The sequence below is a fragment of the Lissotriton helveticus genome, chromosome 2_1 (genome assembly GCF_964261635.1).
Source record: "Lissotriton helveticus chromosome 2_1, aLisHel1.1, whole genome shotgun sequence".
NCBI classification, from domain to species: domain Eukaryota; kingdom Metazoa; phylum Chordata; class Amphibia; order Caudata; family Salamandridae; genus Lissotriton; species Lissotriton helveticus.
Window position 1 is genome coordinate 352,795,847 of NC_136059.1, and position 27,296 is coordinate 352,823,142.

A 27,296-nucleotide genomic window follows, 5' to 3' on the forward strand; every position below is an offset into this window, starting at 1 on the left:
CATGCAATGGGCACACTTACTAGCTGAAAAACCATGGAATCAATTTGGTTTATCCCTATGATCCAAACCACCAACAAAAACTTACAACTCTTAAAGTAGATATAGTCACCATACTGACAGCACCACCCACACATCTGAAACAGATTCTGGTCTCTGATGGAAAGGCTTGTAAAGTTGTACCCGCATTACTTAGAGGCGCTTTACCTGTATATCCTATAGGCATTGAAATACCGTAACAAAAGATAATTGTGCCCTATGCAAGTGATATTTAACAATTACAGTAGGATTTCAAATGCTCTGACAAAACTTAAAGGTCTAAGGTAAAGACAGAAATCAATAAGCATGTCCACAAAGTGATCATGTAAACTACTTCTTTTTTTATTGAAAATACATCTACAAAGTATTGTTTGTCTGCAGAGTCACATCTACACACATAGCCGACAAAGCAGTTTTGGGAGGTGAGATTTTTCTAAAGTAATTGATTTCTGTAAGAAACAACGTTAGTTAAAAAAATGAAGGAAGATCATCACACACAAATCTGTGACATATTTCATTTTTTTTTGTTTCAACTGATGCTATCAAATGGCATCCATTTACAAGTTGCATACTGTATACTTCAATGTAGAACATCAAAAGAATTACATGGTTACGCCGTACATTCTAAAATTAACTTTTGTACACACACATATATGTAATCCATCTATATAAAAATATCTATACCTAGAAGATTTGTATCTGCTTTCTAGACTTTTCTTCTGTTATCAAAATAAAATGTTTCACACGACTGAAATTCAGTCTGATTCTAACACAACTCTGCATGAACACAATGCAGACAGTTTATAAGACTGGAAATTTGTCCTATGTCTATCTGCCACCTCATCATTTGACACAGTACACATATAGAGAAAAATTACCAGCCTGGGTCACTCTTAAGACCTCACTATGTACTGTACAGCAAAGTTTGTGTATTGAACACTACTTTCAAAACCAAAGGCCACGGATGCCAATCACGTTGCTTAGCGAAGGGCAGTGGTGGCGGTTGATTCCACCCCCCTCCATCTTGCACTTTGATGTGAAGTTCATAATAACATGACAATCAAAAAACATGCAAAAACATTTTTGTGCTTTTGTGTTCCCTCGGAATCCATTAACTGGACCAACTAATATTTTCCAGCTTGACTTTGTAGAACAATGAAAACAAAAAAAAACATATATATATTTACAAATATAAAATATATTTTGTTAAAAACTGTAAGACTCACATCGGGACTGTCTGTGGCTTGTACACAGAAAGGAGAGAGGAGATTTCCCTCTCATTCTTTTAGTATATTCTCCCTTTTACAAACAAATTGAAAGGAGTTTTATCTGCAGGCTACCTGTGCTTCCTGATTGAAGTCTTCTTTCTTAATTGTAAGACATTACTTTCCCCATAAAGGTCCCTGGCATTCTGTGTAACTATTTTAGAATTAAATCATGAAATCGTATGACGTATAGCTGTGTATACTACTGAAGTAAGTATGGGTAGAACATACACAGAATGTACTGTAGACAACACCTGACAACAAAAGCACATGATACTAGGAAGTGCAATACACCAAAAATTTTATAAATTCAATATGTCTTACACATGTAGGTTTAAATATTTTACCGAATGTTGACTAACGACATGTTCTTTTATCAACATTAGTCTGAAGGGGTAAAGTTAAGTACATGTACCTTTATTCTAGAGCAACATCGTTTAAAAATACATTGATGCCTGGTGGCATTTGGTGGAGCAAGTGCCAACAAAACGTTTGACTGAGTTGGTGGCCTAAATCGAGGATCTCAGACACTTACCAAAGCTTCACAGAAGATCAATGCTAGAAGATAAAGAGGTTTTTATGAACCTTAATGTCTCCTGCATATAGTGTCCTGAGTACCTATTAATTTGTGCTACTAGCAAATGGACAAATTCTTATTAGTGAGTCGTGTGCCCTTTAAATTGTAAGTGTTCTTTTGCTTCTAATGTGCTGGATACTCAAAACTCATTATAGACTTAACATACGAACTATACAAGATCACACTTTCATTTGGACATGGGGACTCAAAATAATGGCTCAACTTGCAGTCTTTGCTTCAATACCGATGTCTTAAAACAAGTGGGACATGTTATAGGCTCCCATTGTAATTGTGACATTACAAATGTAGATAGTCACTTTACAGATTTTTCATGGACATAATGCACATTCTTATGTATTTCATTAATATATGCTTTCCTCTGTAGTCAGGGCTAGTATGACTGATATAATACAATGTTATGTTCCTTCCTTTAGAGTAGTATACAAGCGACTTGCTGATGTCTGATGAACCTGATTGCTTGTAATACATTCACAATCATCTATTCTTTCCTTTTTCATAAAATGACATAAATGACTTATTTGCTTGAAGTGAAAAAATGGATTGGGGAAATTAAAACTGATTTTATTCTTCATTCTCCTGAAACCAATTGCACCATTTTCTTACATCTTGGTCTCGCTGTCTATAGGTTTCTCAAGCTCGTTTTCTTGGGAAATCAGCTGGTATGGTTTCTTCATTTCATTCTCTTCAATAACGGAGTTGCCCATTTCAGTGTCTCCACTCTGCAGTTCATGCCGAGATAAGTGTTCAACTATTCCTGCTCCCAGAGAATCTCCCAGAACGTTGGTGGTGGTACGGAGCCGATCCCTATAAAGAACAATGTAGAGTTTTATTAGCGTTAAGCAGGACGTTTTGCCTGCAATTTGATAACCCCCATATTTGAGTTAGGAAATTCTGTCAATAAACTTCTGTGTTCAAGACCTATGATTGCAGCCCATCACGCTGTAAACAAGAACACAGCTCTATAGATTTGGGATTTCCCAGAATTTGACAGTTTGATATCCTATGACGAACTACTGTTACCAAATAAAGCTGACTTTTCCTCACTCGAGTCTAGAGATGCAACTCTGCTCCAGGTATCTGCACTAGCATATGTCACAAAATATACATAAACTATTAGCATGAAAAACATATATCTACAATTAGTAAGTCTCAGATCCCAAATTAGAGTTGGTGGTAACAGAAAATCATCTGATTTTTGAAGGAACACTTTTATTAGGGAGAGTAGTACTATGCTGCTAATACACAATGGTTTCTCTTCCAGATGATCTACTAATAGTGTTTACTTCCCCACGCTAAACCTGAAGTAAAACAAATTTACCACCCTGAATCTAGCACTTTCACAAAATCTCACAAAATTTAAATTTACACTCTCAATTGATTTACCCCATGTGCAATAAATCCACAGTGTATAGCAATATTACACATAGATGGCCTACTAAGGCAGGGGAGTGACCGGGCAAGTTTAGTAACACCAAAGTTTTGCGGTATTCACAAACGTCTCTACACAGTATTCCTATTTTGTAACAATTCAAAGAATTACTCCTATGAGGGTAGAAGTAAATCCATGTCCTAGCTGGGGTGCAGGGCAAGTGGTTTGTCTGTAGAAATAGTTTCCGAATGGTGAAAAAATAAAAGTGAAATTTTAACAAAGCAATGCATTCTCATATACAAAACACAAGTAGGACTCTCTCTTCATAGACATAATCAGGAGTTCATAAATGTTTTGAGAATTACTGCACCTTCTGTGTAGTTATCAAAATAGCACACCTGATTCTATGCCAAGTAGTAAACCTGCACATGCAAATGTATTGTTCACAACCACTTGCTTTAAACTCAACCTGGATTTTGGGTGCATGAAATGATGTCGTTGGTAAAGTTATATAGTGATGATAGCGAAGGAATACAAGATGTCATCAGGGATGAATTATATTATGGTGTTTCATTGATGAATTTGTTTGGCATATTATATATAGTAATAGTATACGATTCATTAGAGATGCATTGAGGTCTTCATATTGTGTAGGCTCCATAAACTGGGAACTTTAGGGGACTTTTGGGTTATGCATATTAACAATAACATCACTTCATCTAAGGTTGCACAATGGATGGGCAAATCTTTGTACATCAGGGTGGCCTTCCATTGGACAGTACTTGTCTACAATCAGACTAATAGAAGCATACATGTACAAGTAGGAACTTAGGACATTTGTGCATGCTGATTTTATAATGAGTCAACTCTTACATTGCGCTCCTTGTGTGCCTTATGATTGGAAGAGCTAAATCTCCTGTTTTGTATGAAATCTGTCTCTCAGGCTTTATTTTTTTAGCATAAGTGTAGTTTGACATACTTTTCACTTAATAAACACTTTATGCTTGAGAACACTGTAAAAGTCATTTTATGTGGATGATGCCTGCCACTCTAAACATGTTGATCTGTAGCTGTTAAAAATATTTTTGATGGGGAGAGGGCAGTGAAAAAATAAAATGTTCATCACTTTCCAAAGTAATCATTTCTGCCGAATGCACAATAAGACTTATAAAAAACAGTGCTCCTCTTTGGTTCATTCAGTCTATTGGAAATACTCACAAGAACCAGTCAACTGCAATAATGAGAGTGATGTCATCGGTAGGAAGTCCAACAGAGGTTAGCACAATAACCATGGTGACCAGTCCAGCTTGTGGGATTCCTGCAGCCCCAATACTGGCAGCAGTGGCCGTGATGCTGTTTAAGGATAAGGAGGGAATGTCATTAAGAAAATTCATGGGCAGTGTGTATCTCAGAAACAATTGCATTCCTGCATAAGATTTGTTCACAGTATGCAAGAAAATAGTTGTTATTTGAGGTTATTGAAGGCAGACGTGTGAGTAGGAACAGAAATGCAATATATTATTTAATAAACATATTGTATCACCATCTCCCATTGGGGTAATAGGTAGCAATCGTGTGAAGCAATAGGCTAGTCAGGCACTGTAAATGTTTTAGCATTTTTATTTTTTTATTTTAACACGGGGTAAGGTTACATTATGCATCAAAAATACATGAAAACAGTCCAATCCCACTTTTCAAGGTGTGTCCTCTTTGAAAGCACGTTAGAATCAGCTGCACTGCTGCTCTTTTGTGACAGAAGAAACTATTGTGCACAAACATTCTGGATAGGTCCCAAAAAGTGTAAAGTCATAGCACCTAACCAGAATATCATCCAGTATCTCTTATCACCAAAATATGTAAGTTTTAAAGCTGTTTAATATAACCATGTAGAGATATAATACTTAAACTGTCACTCAGAATTATTACAATATTTTAGAACACCAGGGATCAATTTACCGAGACCAGTGAGAAAATATATCACTGAGAGAAAATACATTACCGATTAGTTGTCAAATGCACTAAACTTTAATCACAATTTCACACAAAAACAGTCTTTGAAAGATCATTTTCTATAAAAAATCGAAAACTAAAAATAAATTTACATTTTAAGACAGAACACTATTCTTCTTCTCCTCAAACTCTCCCATACTCTCTCAAATGTATAGTCGTAAAATGCCATATCCATTGCAGTAACACCTTAACACAGTTTTATTTTCTCCTCAGATCTTTTTTAAAAGAGAAATCTGCATATATGCAAGAATGTCATATGAGGAGAAAACAAGACATCTTCAAAGTTTTGCCCACAGGGTGTTTGATATCTTTAATACTCTATGCATAGCTGTATGTACATGTACATGTATGTATGTAGAATGTCCATAGTGCAACCCTAGGCAAAAGGCAGCCGAGCACTGCCCATGGTCAAACACAAGCATAAAGATTGATAGGAGAGGTAGTTGTTTGTGTACTTTTACTGCATTTTGATGCATTGTTCTTTAAAGAGGCGTATCTTCAACAGTTTCAACTAAGGAGGCGATTATGATGCCGTAGGAAACCGTTCCTATGGCATTGTAATCTCCTGTTTGGATTCATTTCCGACCAACACATTTGAATGGAATAGGTTGGAAAGGAATCCAAGCCAGATTTCCGAATCGCTTCCAACGGGCTCGGGGAGCACATCTGCCATTCGGAAATCCTCCTGTAATCCCAAGAGCGGCTCTTTCTGCCTGAGGGATTACAATGTCGGATTCCGACAGCCTTTCTGTGCCGGCCTTTCCGACACAGAAAGGCTGTCAGAAGTCAACTTTGGGGGCTCCCATCAGGGCCCCCATGGGTGCACAGCCTCCGGTTATATTGATCACTGCATCCCGTGACAGGCACCTCAAGGTGCCTGCCACGAGGTGCAGGGATGAACTGCACCTTGTCTCTTGACAGAGAGCATGCATTCCAATAGGAATGCATGCTCCTATTGTAAAGAATAGGATTGCGACCGAACAGTGTTCGGCCGCATCCCAATTGCTGATTTGGGACCGCTGACAGGACGTCAGCTGGTCCCACGACTGAATCGATTGGGGATGCACCCTGGTCCGTCCAACATCGAAATTGGCCCCTAAATTGGAGCACCATTGGGAAATTCCTGATGGATAAGGGAATGCTCTTCCAGATCCTGGGTATAGTGATGGAAAAGGCCTGCTGTTTTGTTTTCCCTTTTTTACAATTCTTAGTCTGCAGTCTGATGGTGTCCTGGCTGTGGGTATGCAGAATACCACTGGAAGTAGTGAGCTTGTCTGCAAGAAAGGATTGCTGGTAGTGATGGCTTTGCAAATGATGCAGCTAGTTTGAAGATGATATGGACCTGCCAGGGGAGCCAACGGAGTTCCATCAGGATGGGGATGAGGTGATCATTTTTTAGCAGGCCAGGTATGAAACATGATATGGTGTATAGGCTGTCTAGAATGTCCTCAAGGGGTACCAGTGTAAAGTCTGTGAGGACATAATACAGGTCCTTATCACTATCTGGAGTATGAGGGCTTGTACAACAGTTCTGAAGTCACTTTCTGGAAGAAATGATTCTAGTTTATTTAGAAGAAAGAGCTGGTACAGAGCCATCTTTGTTTTTTGTCAATGTGTTCCTGGAGGGACAGGATGGTGCCCAGAGTGAAACAAATTGATGGGGTTGGAAGACATTAAGATTCATGTAATTGAGTAAAGGTCTGTTCTAGCTATTCAATCACCAATCCGTGCCCCACTACAAAACTATAAAAATAAAAAGGCCTTTTTGGTAAAAGGCCAACATAGGCGCCCGTGTCAGCATGTAACTGGTGAATAACACACATGCTGTCAGGACAACCATTAATAATGGATGTCACTAATGCAACTTCCAACAGTGAAGTCCGACATCCGAGCCCTGATGGACAATGGAGAAACAGCGGCCCTCATCCTCCTAGACCTCTCCGCGGCATTCGACACTGTCTGCCACCGCACCCTTGTGCAGCGCCTCAGCAACGTCGGAATCCAGAAGGCACTGGAATGGATCATCTCCTTCCTCGACGGAAGAACACAGAGAGTCCGCCTACCACCGTACAAGTCAGAGGCCACCGAAGTCATCTGCGGCGTCCCTCAAGGATCCTCGCTGAGCCCCACCCTCTTCAACGTCTACATGAGCCCCCTCGCGGCCATCGCACACCAACACAACCTCAACATCATCTCCTACGCTGACGACACCCAACTGATCCTCTCCCTGACCAACGACCCCGCCGCCGCCAGAGCCAACCTTCACGAAGGGATGAAAAACGTAGCCGAGTGGATGACGACCAGCCGCCTGAAACTGAACTCGGACAAGACGGAAGTCCTCATCCTGGGCTCCTCGCCCTCCGCCTGGGATGACTCCTGGTGGCCCCCCGCCCTGGGCACCGCTCCCAAACCAACAGACCACGCACGCAACCTGGGCTTCATCCTGGACTCCTCCCTCTCCATAACCAGACAAGTCAACGCCGTCTCCTCGTCGTGCTTCAACATCCTGCGCATGCTACGGAAGATCTTCCGGTGGATCCCCACCGAGACCAGGAAGACGGTCACCCAGGCCCTCGTCACCAGCCGACTGGACTACGGCAACGCCCTCTACGCCGGAACCACCGCCAAGCTCCAGAAGAGACTCCAGCGGATCCAGAACACCTCAGCCAGACTCATCCTCGACATCCCACGACACAGCCACATCTCCGGACATCTGAGAGACCTGCATTGGCTCCCCATCAACAAGAGGATCACCTTCCGTCTCCTCACCCACGCACACAAAGCCCTACACGATCAAGGCCCGAGCTACCTCAACAACCGCATCAACTTCTACGCTCCCAAACGCCATCTCAGATCAACCAGTCACGCCCTCGCCGCCGTCCCCCGCATCCGAAGAACGACAACAGGAGGAAGGTCCTTCTCCTACTTGGCCGCCAAGACCTGGAACTCCCTCCCGACCGACCTGCGCCTGACCCAAGACCACCTCTCCTTCAGGAAGAAGCTCAAGACCTGGCTGTTCGAGCAGTAGCAGCACCCCCCCCCCCCAAGCGCCTTGAGACCCTCCGGGTGAGTAGTGCGCTCTATAAATGTCTATGATTGATTGATTGATTGAAGTTCAAATTCCTGAAACCATTAGGCATCAATCTTTCAAAATATGACTTAACCGGCAAAGAGTAAATGGCCTCACTGGAGGCCTGTTGTTTGTACCTACACAACAACTTGATGCATTTCATTATTGACTCAAGCTCTTCAGATTCTTCAGATGAACATCATCATCAATTACTAACTTTTTCCTAATATACAGGACTACATGTCCTATCTACATTCAGTTCCCTAATTTAAACCATTCAGTTTGACATTTTGACCTTCCAGGATTTGGTTCTGTCATATATTGACAACTGTGACCTCAGCTAGGAGGTGTACTAAATATAACTTTCCAAAATCTTAAAACGGTGAATTAGTGCAAATTAGAAAAAGATAGACATTGTTTGCCAACCCGCTGAGATAAGGTGGCCAAATAGTTCTTCAAAATTTGATTGACTATGAAAGAGAAATTATAGTCAGCTTAGTGTTCCAGCGCACAATATTGAACTCCAAACCACCCCTTTGCTTGGTATTTAAATAGGGAAGGAGCTGACAGAATGTACCCTTAACTAATGTAGGCTAAGTTAAAAAAGAAAATATATGTACTCCCAAGATTCACAAAATTTCACCAATCCTCCTGAGCACCCCATTTTTGGGGTTATGGATCAGTACTCGAAGCACTGGGAAAATATGTTATCTTTTTCATCAAACACTTTGTCTCTACCAGTAGATCCTTTGTGCATGACAGCATGGATTTATTCAACCGAACTAAACACTTTGAGCCTGATTTAGGCTCGGAGTACAGATTGTGCTTCGTCGGGATGATAGAGTAAAATACTCAGTCGCCTGATGGAGTAAGCATATTCTGAAATTAGAGATGTCTGCCAGCACTGTGAACATCCCCATTAGGAACCGCCATCATGGCGCCTCCTGTGAATGGGTTAAAAGTTTGACGGATGATACTGTCAAATGACGGTACCATCTGTCAAGTTTTTAATTTGTTTTGATTTTTTCAAAAACTTCCAAAGAGGATTTTGTTTTTGCCATGGGAGTTTCCTCCCACATTATGGTGGTCATTTAAATGTTTTACTGACCCTTACCCCCAGGGAGATTAAAGACTTGCCATTAGACCCTGCTCTATCTAAATTGGGTGCATGGATAAATGACCAAACCTCTGAAAATCATGCTGTTTAGAAGATTAAAACTGCAACATGAAGAAACTGCCCCTGCAGTGATATTGTTAGCTTGGGGGTTACTGCCTTTTAAATTATACTAATAGTACTAAATCAGTGCTGTTTATGTCTAAACTTGTAATATTGAAATGTTTCACTGCTATGGGAGCATTTGAATTTTGCTGCTGCACCCGATTGCAATTCACATAACCCTTACAATAAATGTCCCTGCGATTTATCAAACATGTGACCATGAAGGTCACAAGCAGAATACACCAGCATAAAAGTGGGATGATGGGCCAGACAGAACATGTTTTTACACATCACCTTTATATAGCTTTCATTACACTTTTATAACCATTTTTTGTGATATGTTATATCAGTTGTGGAATGGAGGTGTTTGAGTTGTTTTTCTGCCCCCACTCATCCATGCTCATTACGCCTCATCAGTTTTGGCAATGGAGGCTGTAATTTTATTGTATTTCTGGGCATTGCGTGCACTGCTCATTTCATGCTCCATCATCTATCTTATGGTACTCATAAATGTTGCCAAGATCTGTTGACATATGTTGCTGGTAAGTTTTGCTCCCATTTTTATAATTGGATTGAATTTTGATTTATTTCAATTTGATTTTTTTTCTTCATTCTCCCCCCATATTGTACTTAATTAATCTGTAAATGATTTTTTTTTCTGAACTGTTTATGGTTCCAAAGGTTGTGGTCTTATTGATTCCCTTCTAAAGGATAATTAGGCTGACCAACTTGGGGATACTTTTTCAACCTCTAATGTACTACAGGATTTTATTTTCATGCAGTACCCTCATTTTTGATAATTACATCACAATGGTTTATCTCTTTGATATTATTTAGTATTATTGCTTGACTAAACATTGATAGTAGCATTTGTGGACTTCTGATGAATGTCCCTTTGAAATATACTTTGTGTACTCCTATTTTAAATCATATGGGTATTTTACAGTGACATTGTGTGGGCTATTGGTAAACTCAACTCACATAGGTATTTATTGTCTCTTTGTAAACTGACATTGTGCACACTCTTCTCACAGTGGTATTTGATGCCAACAACGCAAGCATGTGTAAAAGATCTGATTGGACTTAAAGAAGCAATATCTGATACTTGTTTTTTCATTTATTTGTAATCATGTTGGTGGCTACAACTTTGTATTAAACAAGCTGCTGCCAGAAGAACACTCTGCTGGTTCCACTATGGGGGAGATCGAAACATGGACTTTTTTTGTTACAGACTGTTGGAAAAGAGATTTACCCTCTACAAATGCAATATTTGTCTTTTAAAGTTTTACTGGGTTGTTTTCTGTCTTACACTAAACACTCTGGTATTTATGTATCACTATGTGCCACTTTTGTCTGTAACAAAACTATATATGTGGAGCGTAAGAATAAACTGAGTCTTTGGGATTTTCATCCATACCCTTTTGAGTCTTTGAGTTCTCCATCCACACCCTTTTGCCATTTTCTGACTTTACTAAAGTAGTCAAATCTTTACAGATAATTGTTGGACCACTGATCTGCTATCTCTCTGCAGATCTAGAATAAGATTGGTTTAGTCCTTCCTATTAGGTCATTGTTCACATTTTCCATTTTTCCAGTGCGGGCTATTAAGTCCAGCATAACAAGTATTATTGTCTAAAATGTGAACTCTGTCTGTAGGTGTCCAGCAGCACATGGCGCCTCTTGGCAGCATTGTCAAACAAGCACTGCCCAACTGTATAATATGCTCGGGAAGGCTGATATGTTTTGGCAAGAATGGTTCATGTTTGTTTTGGCTAAAGGCAGAAGGGTGTCATGCAAGCTCTGGTCACAAGAATGGATTATCAATTGCCAATGGCATTGGAGTTCTCCATAGATATGATTTGTATATTTGTAATTCTTCTTATCTTTGTGCACGAAGGTATAATTCCAAAAAGTCATAGATCTACACCCAAATCTAGGCACAAACCTGATTTAGCAATCGGTTTGTGACTCGACTCTAACATATAAACATGATGAATAGCAACCTTTCAAATTCCATACATAAAATTCACAACAGGCAAAAGGAAATATCTGGGAAATAATACACTAATGCATGTATGGTTTGAATAGACGCATTATGAGACAGATGAATAGAAGAGAAAACAAATGTATTTTAAGTTTATTCTGATAGGCTTTGTAAACAGGAACAGATGAATATAGACTTCAACCTATAGTTTAATTTTTTATCAAACAATATGTTGGAACCTTCAGGCTTCTCTTAGTACTTTTTCAGTAAGGAAGGACATAGTACAGATCTGCCAGTATCATTGCAGGCAATGATCCAGGTCAGGAAAGGTTAAGAAATGGTAAATTTGTTTTGACAATTGTAGTGTTGGTTGTCAAACACGGGCAGCCGTGGTCCATGCAGGTAACAGCTGTCGGGTGGTGGGGCGGCGTGGGGTGGGGGATTTCGAGGGCCAATGCAGAGGGAAAATTAAATAAGTAATTAATTTTCCCTTTGCATCGTCCCTCGAAATCCCCCCACTGCGGCCACACAGCCCCACCGATGTTACCCGCACGGACCGCGGCTGAACGCGGTTCACCTCTACCAGCAATACAAATTTGTATCATATAGACAAAGAGTGTAATGCAGGGTTATATTACCTGATTGTAATGATCTGTCCAAAATTCAGATCGTAGTTGTTTACTTGAGCGATGAAAATAGCAGCCAAGGCCTCATACAGAGCGGTACCATCCATGTTAATTGTAGCACCTACTGGCAGGACAAATCTGGTGACGCGCTTATCGACTCCGTTGTTCTCTTCCAAGCACTTAAACGTGATGGGTAAGGTGGCAGAGCTGAAGAGGAGCAGAAACAATACATGAGACATGCAGGTAATCACAGCAACATTTACATTAAAATAGCAAAAATGTAAAGAGAGAAAAGGCTTTCACTTACAATTACTTGCATGATTAGATATTAAAGATTCAAACTATTTAAAACACACTTAATGAAAGAAATTGGGTGCTATGATGTTAATAAAAACACCACAATAAAAAAAGACATAATTAAAAATGGCACAAAATCAGTTTATTAATTGAAATGTTTCCTGGCCCTTTCCCCCACAAAATCTATACGTTTTTTTTATCACAGTCTGCACATAAAAGCAGTATATGTGCAGACTGTGATCATAGATTAAAAGCGGTGGTGGATGCACTCCGACCGAAAATGAGAATGTGAGAGTTCATTGCCTTCTCTGAGCACTTCCACCACTGCTTTTAATCTTTGTCCAAGGTTACTACTAGTAAACATACATCACTGACTGGTAACCTGGAGTCAATTTTAACTCACCTTTTCTTCACTTGAGAAACACTCCCCAAAAACCACTCCGCTGTAATCAGGCATTGTTGCCCACCCTTGATGCGCTAGGTATCTCGGGTGAGACCCAAATGATGAAGCATGCCACCAACTTGGTTAGTGGGTGAGGGGTCTTTTAAGAAAACCTAAAAGTGTTTTTTTCACACTGACATGTGAAAGACATGCCAATCAGACAGACAAACAAAGTATGGTAACATTATACATATTACATTATGAATTGCAAATTTTATATTGATCTTTTAGCAGTACTTTAGCAAAGCATTTCCGCTTTCATATAGATCCCTTCGATCCACTGATGCAAACTACAACTGTGATACGCTATGCAGCTGTGCACATCCAGGATGTTGTGTTGCTGCATGGGGAGCGGTACATGCTGTCACTGCCTGAGGATTTTTCTGAAGATAAATTGTCGTGGCTGCCTTGTAGATAATGCAGCAGGTGAAAAAACAAAGCAGGGAGGTTCACAGTCGAAAGGAAAAAAAGATCACAGTGTAAGTGATGGTTTGTAGTGTCATTGACTTACTATCATGGGTTTCCTAGAGTTAAAATCTGAAACTGAAAAGAGACATGCCCACACCACACCTGCTTGGACATCCAAACATAATAAAAGTTATGACAGTGCACCTGGTAAACTAAATAAATTTCATTCATGAATTAGATGCAACTACTTTATTCTTACCTAGAAGATGTACCAAGGGCTGTTATCAGAGCCTGAAGGATTCCTCCAATAAACACCCAAGGGTTCTTCCGTGTCACCGCGAAGTAGAGCAGGGGAAGGACAATGACGGCATGGATGAGTAAACCAATTATGACTGTGATAGTGTACATGCCCAGCTGCCCACCGACCACACCCATATCCTCCATCTCAGCAATCTTCCCAGCAATCAAGAAGAGGATCCCAATGGGTGCATACCTACAAGCAAATCAAAAGGCAATGTCAATGGGGCATGCAAATCTCTGAAGAAGGCCGCAGCGCCCCAATAAATCAGACAAAAATCAAGGAAGCACCATGAATCATGAACATAGTGTAAACAAGTAGGTTCAATGTATATTAAAAATATGCACATAGCAAACCCTACTGCTCAGTAATCAGCACTGACCTAGATTAGTTTGTCTGCTTGCCCCTGTCCAGGCTACAATCTAATTAGAAAAGTGCATATAATTTGTCAATGCCTATAGCTTAAATGTAATTTCATTCAAATGTTTTCACATTTTATTATATGGTATATAGTATATAGTTTATTTCAAAGAGAGAAAAAAGGGGAAGGTGATTTTTTCCCACTGCTCTTCACAGAGTGACCCCGTTGTGCAGGATTCCACCGTCTAACACAACTACAATCCCACCAGCCACTCGGCCACCTTATAGATGTGGACACTGATGTGAATAGTGCCCCAAAGACACTTATCAAATCATTAGATAGTGATTACCACCACGATCTGCCATTCTAACTGAGCCATACATTTTGCTCTTGCTTTGAAAAACTCACAATATACATGCTCTTACCTCTCGTATATTTAAAGAGATGTAACAAATCCAATGCCTCAGAATCATCTGCTTAGCTGTAATAAGTAGATGTTGTATAAACATCTTATACTTTGTAAAATAAAATCTCATATTCACAGGATGATGCAAAAGCAACGCTCAGTAGTATGTAAGCTTCTTAATCGCGTAATTAGCTAAAGGCATAGTTTCCACCAAGATTTTTAATTTTGGACATCATTTGTGAGGACCCCAGTGCCTGTCAACCAACTTGGACATAGATAGTATACTGAGTTATAAATATCATGTACTTTCCTTGATCTTAGATGGAATCTTTGAGTTAATGTTGGCCTGCCTGAAAGATGGAACATCCTACTCACTTCCATAATACGTGAGCCGTCTGTTTCCCAAGTTATGTGTCTATATTTCTCTCACCATTCCATGAGAGGAAAATGCTTTGGATGATGCATTGTAATTAATGCACTTTCAGAATCAGTTTGGTTTTCGTGGAGAATCTCTGTGATTGCAGGTTGATAATACACATGTTTATTCAAACTTGTTTCAGACTGCAGAATACACACTCTCCTGCAATCCCGGAGAAAGATTTCTACCACAAAGCCAACCCAAGTATCAATACTCTCCCATGCTATGGAGCAAGACTCCCCCACATACTGGCTGTGACATTTGGGCACAGCCATAATGGCAAGTGCTCAAATCAAAGATAGTCCCCTTGCAAACAGCCACCAAAAAATCCCTGTGTCTGAACAAAATATCCAGGTGTCAAAGACATGCAAGGGAATGGGCAGCACTTGATATATTGCAAAGATCCATCATGCCACTAGTCCACATACCACACATAGCCGTGTGGGACACAAAGCAAAACCAATGGTACATCAACTTGCACTGAATCAGAAACTCCATTTAACGCCTAAGCCATTTGTTTCTCACACCTTGAACACCGTACCTTGCCAAGTCTAGAAACATGGAGCAGACTGCAGAGTGCTAAATGAGTCCCTGCATGTGACACCGCTTAACCAATCGGACCAGCACAACAAACCAAACCAACCTGATACAGAGAATTCCGCCAGTCACTGCAATAGAGTGTGCAATTTCTTCTCCTATGTGATGCAGTAAAACCTAACCACAAACACTCTTACAATGGAAGCCAAGGTTAGCAGCTACTGAGGGAAGCAAGGATATAAGAAATATAACTACCAAGGCCAAGATTAGGATGTAGGTGCTGGAATACTATGTGGCAGGAAATACCAAAGCCAGCCCATATCCCACACATAAATCTGGCTATCCTGAGTTATTCTGTCCAGAATGTGAGTAAAACTTTACCAGGTAAAAAATGCATGTGGGTCCTCATTCTTGCAAGAATAACAGGCCGTTTCCCACTCCTGTTTACCTTTTGCTTTGAAGAGACAGTAAATAGGTGCTGGGGGATCACTGTGGGTTGGGTGTGGGCAGAAGATGACAAGGGTGTCTAGAGTGAGGAAAGCTGCAGGGGGCACTCAACCATGCTTCACCCATGATATATAAGAAGGTTGGGTAGCAGCTGGACTGCGCTTGTGCCCACAGTTCCCTGAACCATACTCCTGTGATGTTACCAGCCCGATTTTCCTGCTCGTAAAATTTGCCCGGGTGTTCCTGAGAAACACTGAGCTAGCTGTGCTCAGTCGGAGTGTAGTGGAGTTACACTTGTCTCATAATTGGGACTTTGGTATGGGGTGGCCAGGAATCCACAAACCAATCATTTAGAAGTCCTCATACACAAACTGGGTCTACCAATCAACTGTTTATACTGTCATGGTCTAAGCTAACAGCAAGGACATTTCACGATAAACATTATTCATCCAACTCCAGCCAAGCACAGGTCTAGAGCCTTTAAAAAGCTACACCTATCTCACTCCCTACAGATCTGTAAGAATAATGCAAAATAGGCGAAACCAAATTTGTCATGGGGGGGACAATCACATTGTTGGGCAAACTCCCATAGCACCTATCAGGGATGAGCTGATAGACATCCTGTGAAGCGATGGGGTATGTAAATGTAATCTGACCAAGACTGTACCAAAACTACTCTTCATTCTGCTTTACCCACCAGAAAGCAGCTAAGAAAAACACTATCCCAGGAGTACTATATCATGTAAAGTCACATAAAGAGCATGCTTACATCATTCAACTCTGCTGTACCGATAGGAGAACCTTCACAGATTTGACTATGCTATGCGAGTTCTGGACACCAGAACAAGAATCACTCAGTGGCTGCATACACAGAGGACAACGTTTAAGCACTGGATCAAGGTTAAGAGTGTGGGTAGTGCTTGCAGTACGCCAAGGGCACCAGGCTTGCCCTGACAAAGGTTACTGACCACAAAAGAAGTATTTCTGCTCCAAAGAACACGTCCACTGGGCTAACAGGGGGCAAGTTCGAGTGCACTCAGAGAATCTTCACATCCATGGCTGGCTATGCCAAGCATAGCATAGTTGCTTTTTGATTATAAAAGATCAAGGAGCAACAAATGTTTTCACACCCAGAGGACAGGATGTAAATATCATGGAAAGTCAACACATGGGAAATACATTTAGTAGGTGCATCACCAACAACTCCCATGACCAACTGATGACGTCTTTCTTTATTGATTGGTTAAAAAAACCATTTACAATTGCAACATGACAAGAAAATTAGTAAAAATAAATCTGATTAAATGAGTTTAAAACAGTTAATTTAAAATAACTTGGGATTCAGGGGGCCAATGAGTTCTAGTAGTGTTCCGGTACAGTACTTAAATCTGGATTATTTGTAGACTGGTTCTGATATTGTGTCTGTTAACACCACCGTCTGCTATAATGAGGAAACTTTGGGTTGGAGAGTGGCTTCGAGGGATTTTATCGCTTTATGGACAAATTTTGAAAGCCCAATGTTTAGCTTGATGTTGTCAGGGTCGAGAGCGGCCATTATTGCCTGGCGGCAAGATCGAACTTCCAACGGGATACATTGGCCTCGCAACAGTGACCGTCTGGCTGTGAGCAGTGCAGGGCATGCACAGACGATATGTTCAATTGATTCTGAATGGTAGCCGCACAATCTGCATTTCGTGCAACTACTCGGCCGCCGCCATTCCGGGAGGTTCTTCAGAAAGGGCCATTCTCCCATCCTCAGGGCTAAAAACTTGCGTTTCGAATAAAGTGCGTATGTGCTTGACATGTAGAGCGGCGGAACACCCACTTTAAGATTGGCGATTACAGCCCAGGCATGTCTCCTCTTTGAAAGGATCGCCCTATCAGAGTGGAAGGACCACAATCTAACAGATTTTTTGATAGCAGACTTTAGCACCGGGACAGATGGATTTATGTCCCAGAGATCTTTTGCGCCTAATAGCTGTAGGCTGTGGTCCAGGAGTTGCCGATGCTTGTAGCTGGTCTGTTTATGCTGTATTTCCTGCCAGAGTCGGGCCTTCAAGGAACCCACCTCGGCATGGCGCAGACTATGGCACAGTTTGATGAATGCACCTGCCTCCACTCCATGCTGGTCTTGGAGACCCAATTCAAGTCTCACTTGAGCTGGCGAGGCAGATTTTGGCAACCCAAATGCTCTTTTGAAGATTTTTGTTATTAACTTGTTTGATAGAGTTCTGGTTGCGCCTTTGGTGATTTCGTGGCCATAGGTCAGGGAGTTGATTACTTTGGTTTTCATTACTTTCAGCATAGGTATTAAGCTGGGACCTAGTAGCTGTTTTGCCAGCTTTGCAGCAACCACCTCTAGTGACAGAGCTTTCATTTTTAAGGCTTCTTTGTGCTTGATAAAGTAGCCTCTTCTATCCAGATAGATGCCCAGGTATTTGTAGCTGTGGGTTGAGTCTAACTTTGTTTTGCTGAAATACCACCTTTCTGTTGATTTTTTTTGCTTCCCAAAAGAGATGGTTTTGGTTTTTGACAAGTTGAGCTCTAGATGATTACTTGTCGTATAGGGTAGCAAGTCATCCAGCAATCTCTGGAGACCCACTTTTGTGTGGCTTAAAAGCACCAGATCGTCGGCATAAAGCAAGTTAGTGATGCGAGTCCCATCAAGTTGAGGAGGGTGGCAGTTTACACTGTTGAGAACTGGAGAAAGATCAGATATAAACAAGTTGAAGAGAAGTGGGGCCAATACGCACCCTTGTTTGACGCCGGTTTCGGTTTGTATCTTCCTGGAGACATGGCTGCCTTCGCCTAGCTTAATTCTTATCCACGTTTCAGTGTGGAGTTGAATTATCGCCTGAAGGAGAGACTGCGGGATGCCCCACGATTGTAGTTTCTGCCATAACAGGCCCCTAGGCACACAATCAAAGGCTGCTTTGAAGTCTACAAAGCAGCAGTGCAGCGGGATATGTTGGTAGGTTGCTTTATCCAGCAAGACGGTTAGCGCTAGCAAATTGGTTGTGGTACCGGTATTAGCCACAAAGCCCGTCTGATTGAAAGGAAGGAGTGCAGTTGATTCGGTCCAAGCCTGTAGCTCCTCCAGTAGAATATTTGCGTAGTACTTCGACTCCACATCAAGAAGCGCTACCATTCGTTAATTTTTTGGCTCATTTCTCTTCCCGCCTTTGTGGATTGGATGGATAACTGTGCCACGCCAGGATTCTGGGACCGTGTTGTTTAAACTGCAGTAGAGAAATAAAGGGGTCAAGTATTCTGACCATAGGCTGATGTCAGATTTAAACATAGCTTGGGGGAGACCGTTTGGGCCTGGGGCTCCATCGGCTCTGGCTTTCCTTATGCAGCTTGAGATCTTATTTTTTAAGGCGACCAGCGACACCGTAGGCTCCAGTGCAGTGTCACTCGATAGTTCCTTGTGTGTCAGATCTTCAGATGGAATTGCTGCAGGGGAAGCCCGCCTCAAACTCTCCAGTCCCAGAAGAAATCTCGTGGAGTTGACAGGGCCGGCAGAGTCGGTGCAAGCTTCGTTTGTGTTGGTGACTCTGAAGTGCAAAGATAAAAACTTGCACCAAACTGCTTCGCTGATGTTTGCGCTGCCGTATCCACTTGCACTTTGATTACTCCTATTTACGAGAGACCAGAATTGCTTTGGGTTAGGATTTTTACTTTCGTGGATAAGCTTCATCCAGAATTGATCCGATGCCACTCGTTTTTCCTTTTGTGTGGCGATTCTGAAGGCGGCTTGAGCTTGCTTATAGTTAATAAAATAGGTTTTGCTGCTGGGGGACTTTCTTGATTGACGGAGTGCTCGATTCCTTTCGGTTCTTAATTTCCTTTTGGCTTTTGAGATGTGGAATTGTAAGATTTGGTTTCTTTGGCCCCTCCCATGACCAAGGTGTTTGACCACAACAGAATGGTACCTGCAGACCACCAACCCCAGGGAGGGTTGCCATTTGACTCAGCAGAGGCAAGTGATAAGACACACACTGGACCATCACAATCATGACTGTCTATTTCAAGCCAACCCCACACACAAGAAGAAGCAGCAGCAGACAAGGGGTTCGGTCCTAGAGGACAGGCCTTAAGCTTTATTCAACGTAAGTAACTAGGAAAATGTGATTACCCCATCTGATTCAGTTGTCTGACTCCCATAACAAATTCCCTGCAGACTAACGGATCCAGTGATGAATGCAACTATTTGTGCCGGTGCTTTCCGGTGCTTAGCATCGGCACTTACTTATCAGGGCCGGGTCTACATGCAGAGGCGTCTGCATATCACATATTGGCATTAATGATAAGTCTGGCAAGACTGCTTTATTGCGCAGACGCAGAGTGTTGTTCTTCTCGTGACTCGTCCCCTGACAGAGTCCTGGTGAAGAGTGTTGCAGCTGTGAGAGCTCCCTAAGCCCAGATTCGTATTACATGATGCCGGACGCGTCCCTTGGTTAAGTTAGTGTTGCCGGTAGGCGGAAGTTGGAACATTGATGGACTGTAATCTGGATAGATTTGTTTCTGGGGGCTCCGTGCGCCAGGCAGCATGCGCAGATTTTTTTCAGATTGTCACGTGACTCGTGTGGCCGCACCCCACCCACGAGTAAAAGTCAGCCTGACGGTAGTTGTGGAGCAGAGGCACAGCAGGCCTGTGGCCTGCTATACTACAGCCCCCACCACGAGTTAACCGTAAGTATGCCATTGCCCTACCAATGCTACTTTTTCATTTTTTAAGCTTGGCGGTAGCTCCGACTCCACAAGATTCCATGGATGCCCTGCAGAACCCGCCCTGGCCCAGTAGCAGCCAGCAGCTGCCGGAGTACACATTATAATTTAGGGCCAGGGTTAAGTTAAAGGCCCTGCCCGGCCCGGCCCCCTGCCCTGAAAAGCATAATGTTGTAGTGGTTGTAACGTGCGGCAGACAGCGCGCGCAAAATGTTCATGTATTGCTAACCAAGTTAATTTCCCATTTCGAGCGAGTTTTACATTGAAATGTTCCTTCAAGGACCTTATTCTACTCTTCTTACCACCCAGGCCTTATGACTTTGAATATATATGCAGCATAAGTATTTGTGTGTTCACGGATGTGATGGTTTCGTTTCTGTTCTCTGAACTCTTTTTTTTAGCATGCCTGTGTTTGTACAGTGCCTCAAACAAGCTCTTTGAAGCATTCGCAAGTATGAATGTTGCTACTATACACAACAAAATATACATAATAATGTGAATTTAGGGGGTAGGAACTTCGCGCGCAACCAAGATGGCCGCGTGAGCTTAGGGCTCCAGAGACCCTCGTAACCTCCCGTATTTATCCTGTCAATTATCCTGTTCCTCATTGACGTTTCCGTGAAGGCGAACCGCGAGTGAGGCGAACTTCGTTTTCAGATCCTGAATCGGACCCCGAGAACCGGTGTAATGGAGCTTCAAAGATTGAGGCCTACGTTGGCGTGAAGCCTGGCTGTGGAGTTGGCACGGTACCCGAGCAGTAATTGAATAACATCGGCTGGCAGAGACTGGGCCGTCCGGTCTGGTTACTTTCACTTTCGATTTTGTTCCGGGGAAGACCTGTGACTGGTGAGGGACCACCCCAATCCCCTAGTATTGCCGCCCAGTGTTACACACGAGTTTTACCCTTCATCACCATGCTGCTCTGTAAGAACATCTGGCCTGTGCCCTCCAGTTGTGATCCCTTTGGCCCGAGGTGGGACTAGGACTGCCATCTTTCTACATTGCCTTATCGGCCCGGATCCGACTTTCGCCCGATATGACCGGGAAACCGGAGGGGGCCACACAGAAACTTAAGACCACTAGGCGAGGCGGCTATGCACAGACTAATAGTATGAACCGCTATGCCCAAGTTAAGGGTTCCCCCGGTGGATCGGGTAGATCACAAGAAGACTTAAAAGACCCCCGACTACGGCGGCGGAGCTGACCTTACAAGATGTAATGGCGGCGATCGAGGGGATCAAGTCCATGTTGGGACAACAAATAGCGACTCTCGATCATAAATTGGATACCGTGGCGATTGACGTCAATTTGATCCGTACAGACTTGGCGAAAACTAATGAAAAAGTCAAGTCTCTGGATCTTAAGACTTCCAGCCTGACGGGTGATGTCGCTGATCTACAGACTGAAGTCGGACGCTTGAGAACTGCCAGTGTCACTCTCACACGTCGACTGGATGACTATGAAGGGAGGGCCAGGCGGAACAATGTTCGTATTATTGGGGTTCCGGAGAAAGCCACAGAACCATCGGTGGAACTATTTGTGGAGGATCTCATCATTAACCACCTTGCACCTAAGGGACTGAGTAAGTTCTTTATGGTTGAACGAGCCCACCGAATTCCGGGCAGTAGGCCGAATCTGGGTGCGCCACCGGGGCCTATCATTGCGAGACTTTCGGGATAGAGACGCTATCCTGCAGGCCTCCCGGATGAATGGCCCCACAAAGTTCGAGAATGCTACTATCAGTTTTTACCCGGACTTCACTCAATCGGTCCAGAAACAAAGACTTGGATTTCTGGGGGTGAAAAGACGACTGCGCGACATGGGTCTCAAGTACACCATGCTTTTCCCAGCCAAACAACGAATCGAACATTCAGAGCGGACTTATTTTTTTGACAATCCAGAAGTGGTGTCTGACTGGTTGGACGCTCTGCCGAAGCAATGTCTACCGGAGGGACAGTCTGGCGGGGCGGAAGGTGGACCTACGGAACAGGAATAAACTCCAGCTGCTTGGTATTCGGAGGTCTGTTGTTGGCCTCAAATTGTGGTTCGATAATCCTGACAATTGATCAATGAGACATTGGGGGGGTTGTGGGGCCATTGGTTGGGTCCTTTTCCTTCTCTGAGTTTTCTTTTTGTAGCTTAGTTAGATGTGGGGGCGACAGGCACACTGCAAGTTGGGGGGCTATTTAGTCTTGAGCAGGGGTGCAGGGTGGGGGGGTCTGTAACGGGATGTTGGGGGGAGGGGTCGGGGAGTTTGCTGGGGTGTGTGTTCGTTTTTTTGCAAGGCGATGTATCCGTAGATTATTTGATCGAAGTGCCGGGCTCTGTTAGGGGTTGGATCCTCTTTCTTTTTATGGATGAGGGGTAGAGGGCTGAAATTGATAAGTTGGAATGTGAATGGGCTCGGGGATAGGATAAAACGTGGGGTGGTGTTGCAGATGTTGAAGCGTTTCTCTCCAGATGTGGTCCTTCTTCAAGAAACGCACTTGATTGGTAATACTTGTCACGCTCTCAACAGGAGGGGTTACCATTTGGTCGCCCACTCCGGGTTTTCTTCTGGTTCCAGGGGAGTCGGTGTCCTCATTGAAAGCTCTCTCCTGTTTGAGATGGACTCTACAGTCTTAGATGATCGGGGGCTCTATGTCGCTCTCACGGGTAGGTGGGAGGGCCGGACTCTTTCCCTGGTTTCCGTGTATGTCCCCCCTGGCTTGCAATCCAACACCTTTGCAGACTTGGGGAGAGTTATTCTCGCTCTCCCCGAGGGGTCTCTGATATTAGGAGGTGATTTTTATGCAGTGGGATCCGGTCTGGAAGAATGACATCCTCCCAGGTCCTGAGGGAAGGGCAGAACTGGCTTCGTGATTTCCTTGACACTCTGGGACTGGTTGATTGTTGGAGGTTGTTGCACCCCACTCAGAAGCAGTATACGTTTCTATCGGGTGCTCACGGTAGTCTCTCTAGGATTGACTATATATTGGTGCCGTCTGCACAGGCCCTCCCCATCACTGATGCCAGACATTTAGCTCGGGGAATTTCAGACCACTCCCCACTGTGGCTCCGGGGGGAGTTAGGCCCGGGATCCGAGGGACGGGTCGCCCCGATTAACCCTTGGTATCTCTGCAACCCTAAAACTCGTGTTGCCCTGATAAAAGCCATAGATCTGTATTTATTGGAAAATGAGGGCTCAGTTTCGTCTGCCGTGTCGCTTTGGGAGGCTTTTAAGACCGTCCTCAGGGGTCAGGCCCTATCGTTGATAGCGGCCGTTAAGAAATGACGTGATGAGGAGGTCGTTAGGATCGAGACGGAGATAGCGGACTTGGAGCTTGGCTTGGAACGGGGGGGTCACCCGTATTGCGACGCATATGCTACGGCTTAAACAACTTGAATACAGGGCTTTGGTTACTGATGCGGCGAAGGTCATGAGTAGGGAGCAGCAGGGACGTTTGTATGATGTGGATGATACGGCTGGTAAATTGATTGCATGGCTGGACAAGAAAGATAGAGCTAATCGAGTGGTGCCTGTGATCGAGCTGGCTGATGGCCCTCGGGTCACCGATCCTGGGGTGATTGCTTGGTGTTTTGTGGAGCACTTCCGGTCAGTGTACTCCTCTGTGTCAGACAGACCAGAGGAGGACTCGCAACTATTGTTGTGAGATATCGCTTTACCACGTCTCTCTGATATTGATAGGGAGCATATGGACGCTGCAATAACGACTGACGAGGTGGCTATTGCTATCCGTTCGCTGCGATCGGGGAAAGCGATGGGTCCCTCCCAATGGCTTGCCTATTGAGCTCTATAAGGTACGGCCAGAGAAGATGGCGCCTTATCTACGAGACATGTTCTTGGAGTCTCGGGAGTGTGGCTCTCTTCCCCGCGATCAGCGTTTGGCGACTATTGTGGTGATTCACAAGGAGGGGAAACCGCGTGATCGATGTGCGTCGTACCGACCTATTTCTCTTCTCAATGCCGAACCTAAGATTCTTGCGAAAGTGTTGGCTAACCGATTGATCACTGTTATAAGTGAGCTGATACATCGGATCAATCCGGCTTCATCCCGCACAGGAATACTGCCCTTAATCTCCGACATGTGAACGGAGTTCTCGCGAGAGCTGCAATGTTGCGGTAGCCGGCCATCTTGGCGTCGCTGGATGCCACGATGGCGTTCGATACGGTGGAGTGGCCTTATTTGTGGGCTGCTTTGGCTAAATTTGGGTTCGGTCCTGGCTTTATCGGTTGGGTGAGACTCCTCTATGAGGACCCCCTTGCACAGATTGTTGTTAATGGCTGAGTCTCTGCTCCGTTTAGTCTTGGGAGGGGAACTCGTCAGGGATGTCCTTTGTCGCCCCTCCTGTTCGCCCTGGCCCTTGAGCCCCTTGCAGCGTGGAATCGATGGGAACCCTCGATGAAGGGCATTCGGTGGTCTTCGGAGTCTGAAGATCGCATCTCGCTCTATGCGGATGATATCTTATTGTATTTGACGTCGCCCCGGAAATCACTGATGGTTTTGTGTGATGTCTTGACCTCATTTGGTAGGAATTCTGGTCTTACTATCAACTGGTTGAAATCCTATCTATGTGTCCTTTCCGGCAACGCTCCTCATCTTCCGAACAACTGTCCCATCCACATCGCACAATTGGGGTTTAAATACCTCGGTATTTACATAACATTGGACCCCGTACTTCGATATGAGCAAAATCTCCTCCCGCCGCTGTCTCGATTAAAGCAAGATGTCGCGGGGTGGCGTAAGCTGCCGCTGTCCCCGCTTGGTCGTGCGGCTCTCTTCAAAATGATGTCGCTGCCTCGTTTTCTTTATGCTCTCCAAAACGCTCTTGATGTAGTACCGGCTAGCTATTTCCGGGCCATTGAAGATCTTCAGAGGAAATTGATATGGGACGGGAGACCACGTATCGCACTAGCTAAATTAACACTCCCGTGGTATGATGGAGGTATCGCTCTCCCCGATATAAAACGTTACTATTGGGCGTCCCAACTGAGTGCGATAAACCATAGTCTATATGGTCCAGAATTGAACCCTGCCTTTGCCATGGATAGGTGGTTGTTACCTGGGGGTAATTATTATAGAGCGCTGTATTCCTACTCGGTAATTAAGGAATTGTCGGGACCCACCAGGACAGCTGTACGCCTGTGGCGGGACACGAATAGTTCCATGGGGTGGAAAGATCGCTTGACTCGAGCAACCCCGCTTTTTGAAACTGATAAACTCGGTAAACTGTGGAATACCAAGGGGTTCGATAAATGGGACCTGATTGGTATTAGTAAGGTGGGAGACCTCTGGGTTAAGGGCCAGGTTAAATCGTTCGAGTCATTACAGTCAGAGTTTGAGTTAGGTGCATCAGAATACTTCCGATACCTCCAGGTTCGTCACGTACTGCGATCTGTTTTCCCGGAAGGTGATATGGTCCCTGAATCGTCCCCGCTAGAATATAGGTTGCTGGACGGCCATGTGCCGGACAGCACAATCTCTCTAGTCTACAAAAAATTAATAAATGATAGATCAGGCCTCCTAGCACGTCTTTGTGATTTGTGGACCCGTGACGGTTTAGAGCTGGATGATGAGGACTGGCAGTCGGCAATCTCCTCTCGGAAGGAGGTAGCAATTCCAGCTCGACTCCGACTTGTTCAACTAAAAATCCTCCATAGGATATACGTCACGGGCCCACGTTTGGTTCATATGGGCTTTTCTGAGGAGGGGTTGTGTAGGCGGGGTTGTGGGCAGATAGGGACATTTCTACATATTATTTGGGAGTGTCGAGAGGTGGCTGCCTTCTGGGGTGGAATACATGATATAATGAAGGATGTTACGGGGATTGCCCTTTTGCCGGAGGCCAGACGATGCCTACTGAATGTCTGGGAGCCCACAGATTACAATGCAGCTCAAACTCAGTGGGCGACCTTGGGGAACATGATTGCCAAACGAGACATTGCTCAATTGTGGGGCTCCCAAAGGCCACCTACAGTGGAATGGTGGAAAGAGAACATGGACTGGTGCATGTTTAGAGAAAAAACTGTATATTTGGCCCGGGGCCGTCCTCGGAAATGGTGTAAAGTGTGGGGTCTTTGGAACAGCTACCGTGGAGATATATGTACACCACCTATTATCGACAACCCTGACCCATCGCTTTCCCCCTGACCCTGCATTCTGATGATTCTATTGTACAACATCTCATTTGCCCTTGCTCTCCCCCCCTATCCTTTCCTAACATTATTGGTGATTTCATTGTATTGTTTTTCTTTTCCTTCCCCGTCTGGAACTGGTGCTTCGTGTAATGTAATTCAAGCCTTGCTGTTTGTGTATTTTCTAATAAAAATAAAAAAAATAATAATAAAATAATGTGAATTTAAAAAAATCAGGTTTCTGTTATGTATCCAGTAAAATTGACCAGGTTTTAAAGAACCATTGCTAGAATCTATGTATATTTTAGATTTACAGGTGCCACGCTTTCCAACGCTACTTTAGACTTTCACATATACTGTTTACCTGTAGAGAGCAAATCAAGTTAGAAGAAGGTAATAGAACTCAGTGCGCAATAGTGGTGAAGGGACTTATTCCTAGTGTCGTGTAGCAGGGCTCTAAGTGGAATGAAATAACCCAGGGGTCTCTCTTAGGGGCATGGACGATGTAATTAAGGGCGTTACTTAAAAACCCCATAGCTAAAAATCTGTCCATGGCATAGTGTGCCGCCCAACTGGTATTTTGCTGCTTCTGCCAGTGCACCCAGTTATAACATAACAAGTAACATCACACCTACAAT

General features: G+C 43.6%; 1 protein-coding gene across 2 annotated transcripts in view; it reads right to left on the reverse strand.

The window, feature by feature from the left end:
* Positions 1-357: 357 nt before the first annotated feature.
* SLC1A3 (solute carrier family 1 member 3) overlaps positions 358-27,296 on the reverse strand; it is a 203,383-nt gene continuing 176,444 nt past the window's right edge. For both annotated transcript variants that reach the window (XM_078674953.1, XM_078674954.1), the window contains exons 7-10: positions 13,584-13,817; positions 12,190-12,384; positions 4,487-4,621; positions 358-2,703 (exon numbers count right to left, since the gene is read on the reverse strand). In XM_078674953.1, the coding sequence (XP_078531079.1) occupies positions 2,499-2,703; positions 4,487-4,621; positions 12,190-12,384; positions 13,584-13,817 (769 nt within the window). In that variant the 3' untranslated portion in view covers positions 358-2,498. The remainder of the gene's footprint in view (positions 2,704-4,486; positions 4,622-12,189; positions 12,385-13,583; positions 13,818-27,296) is intronic.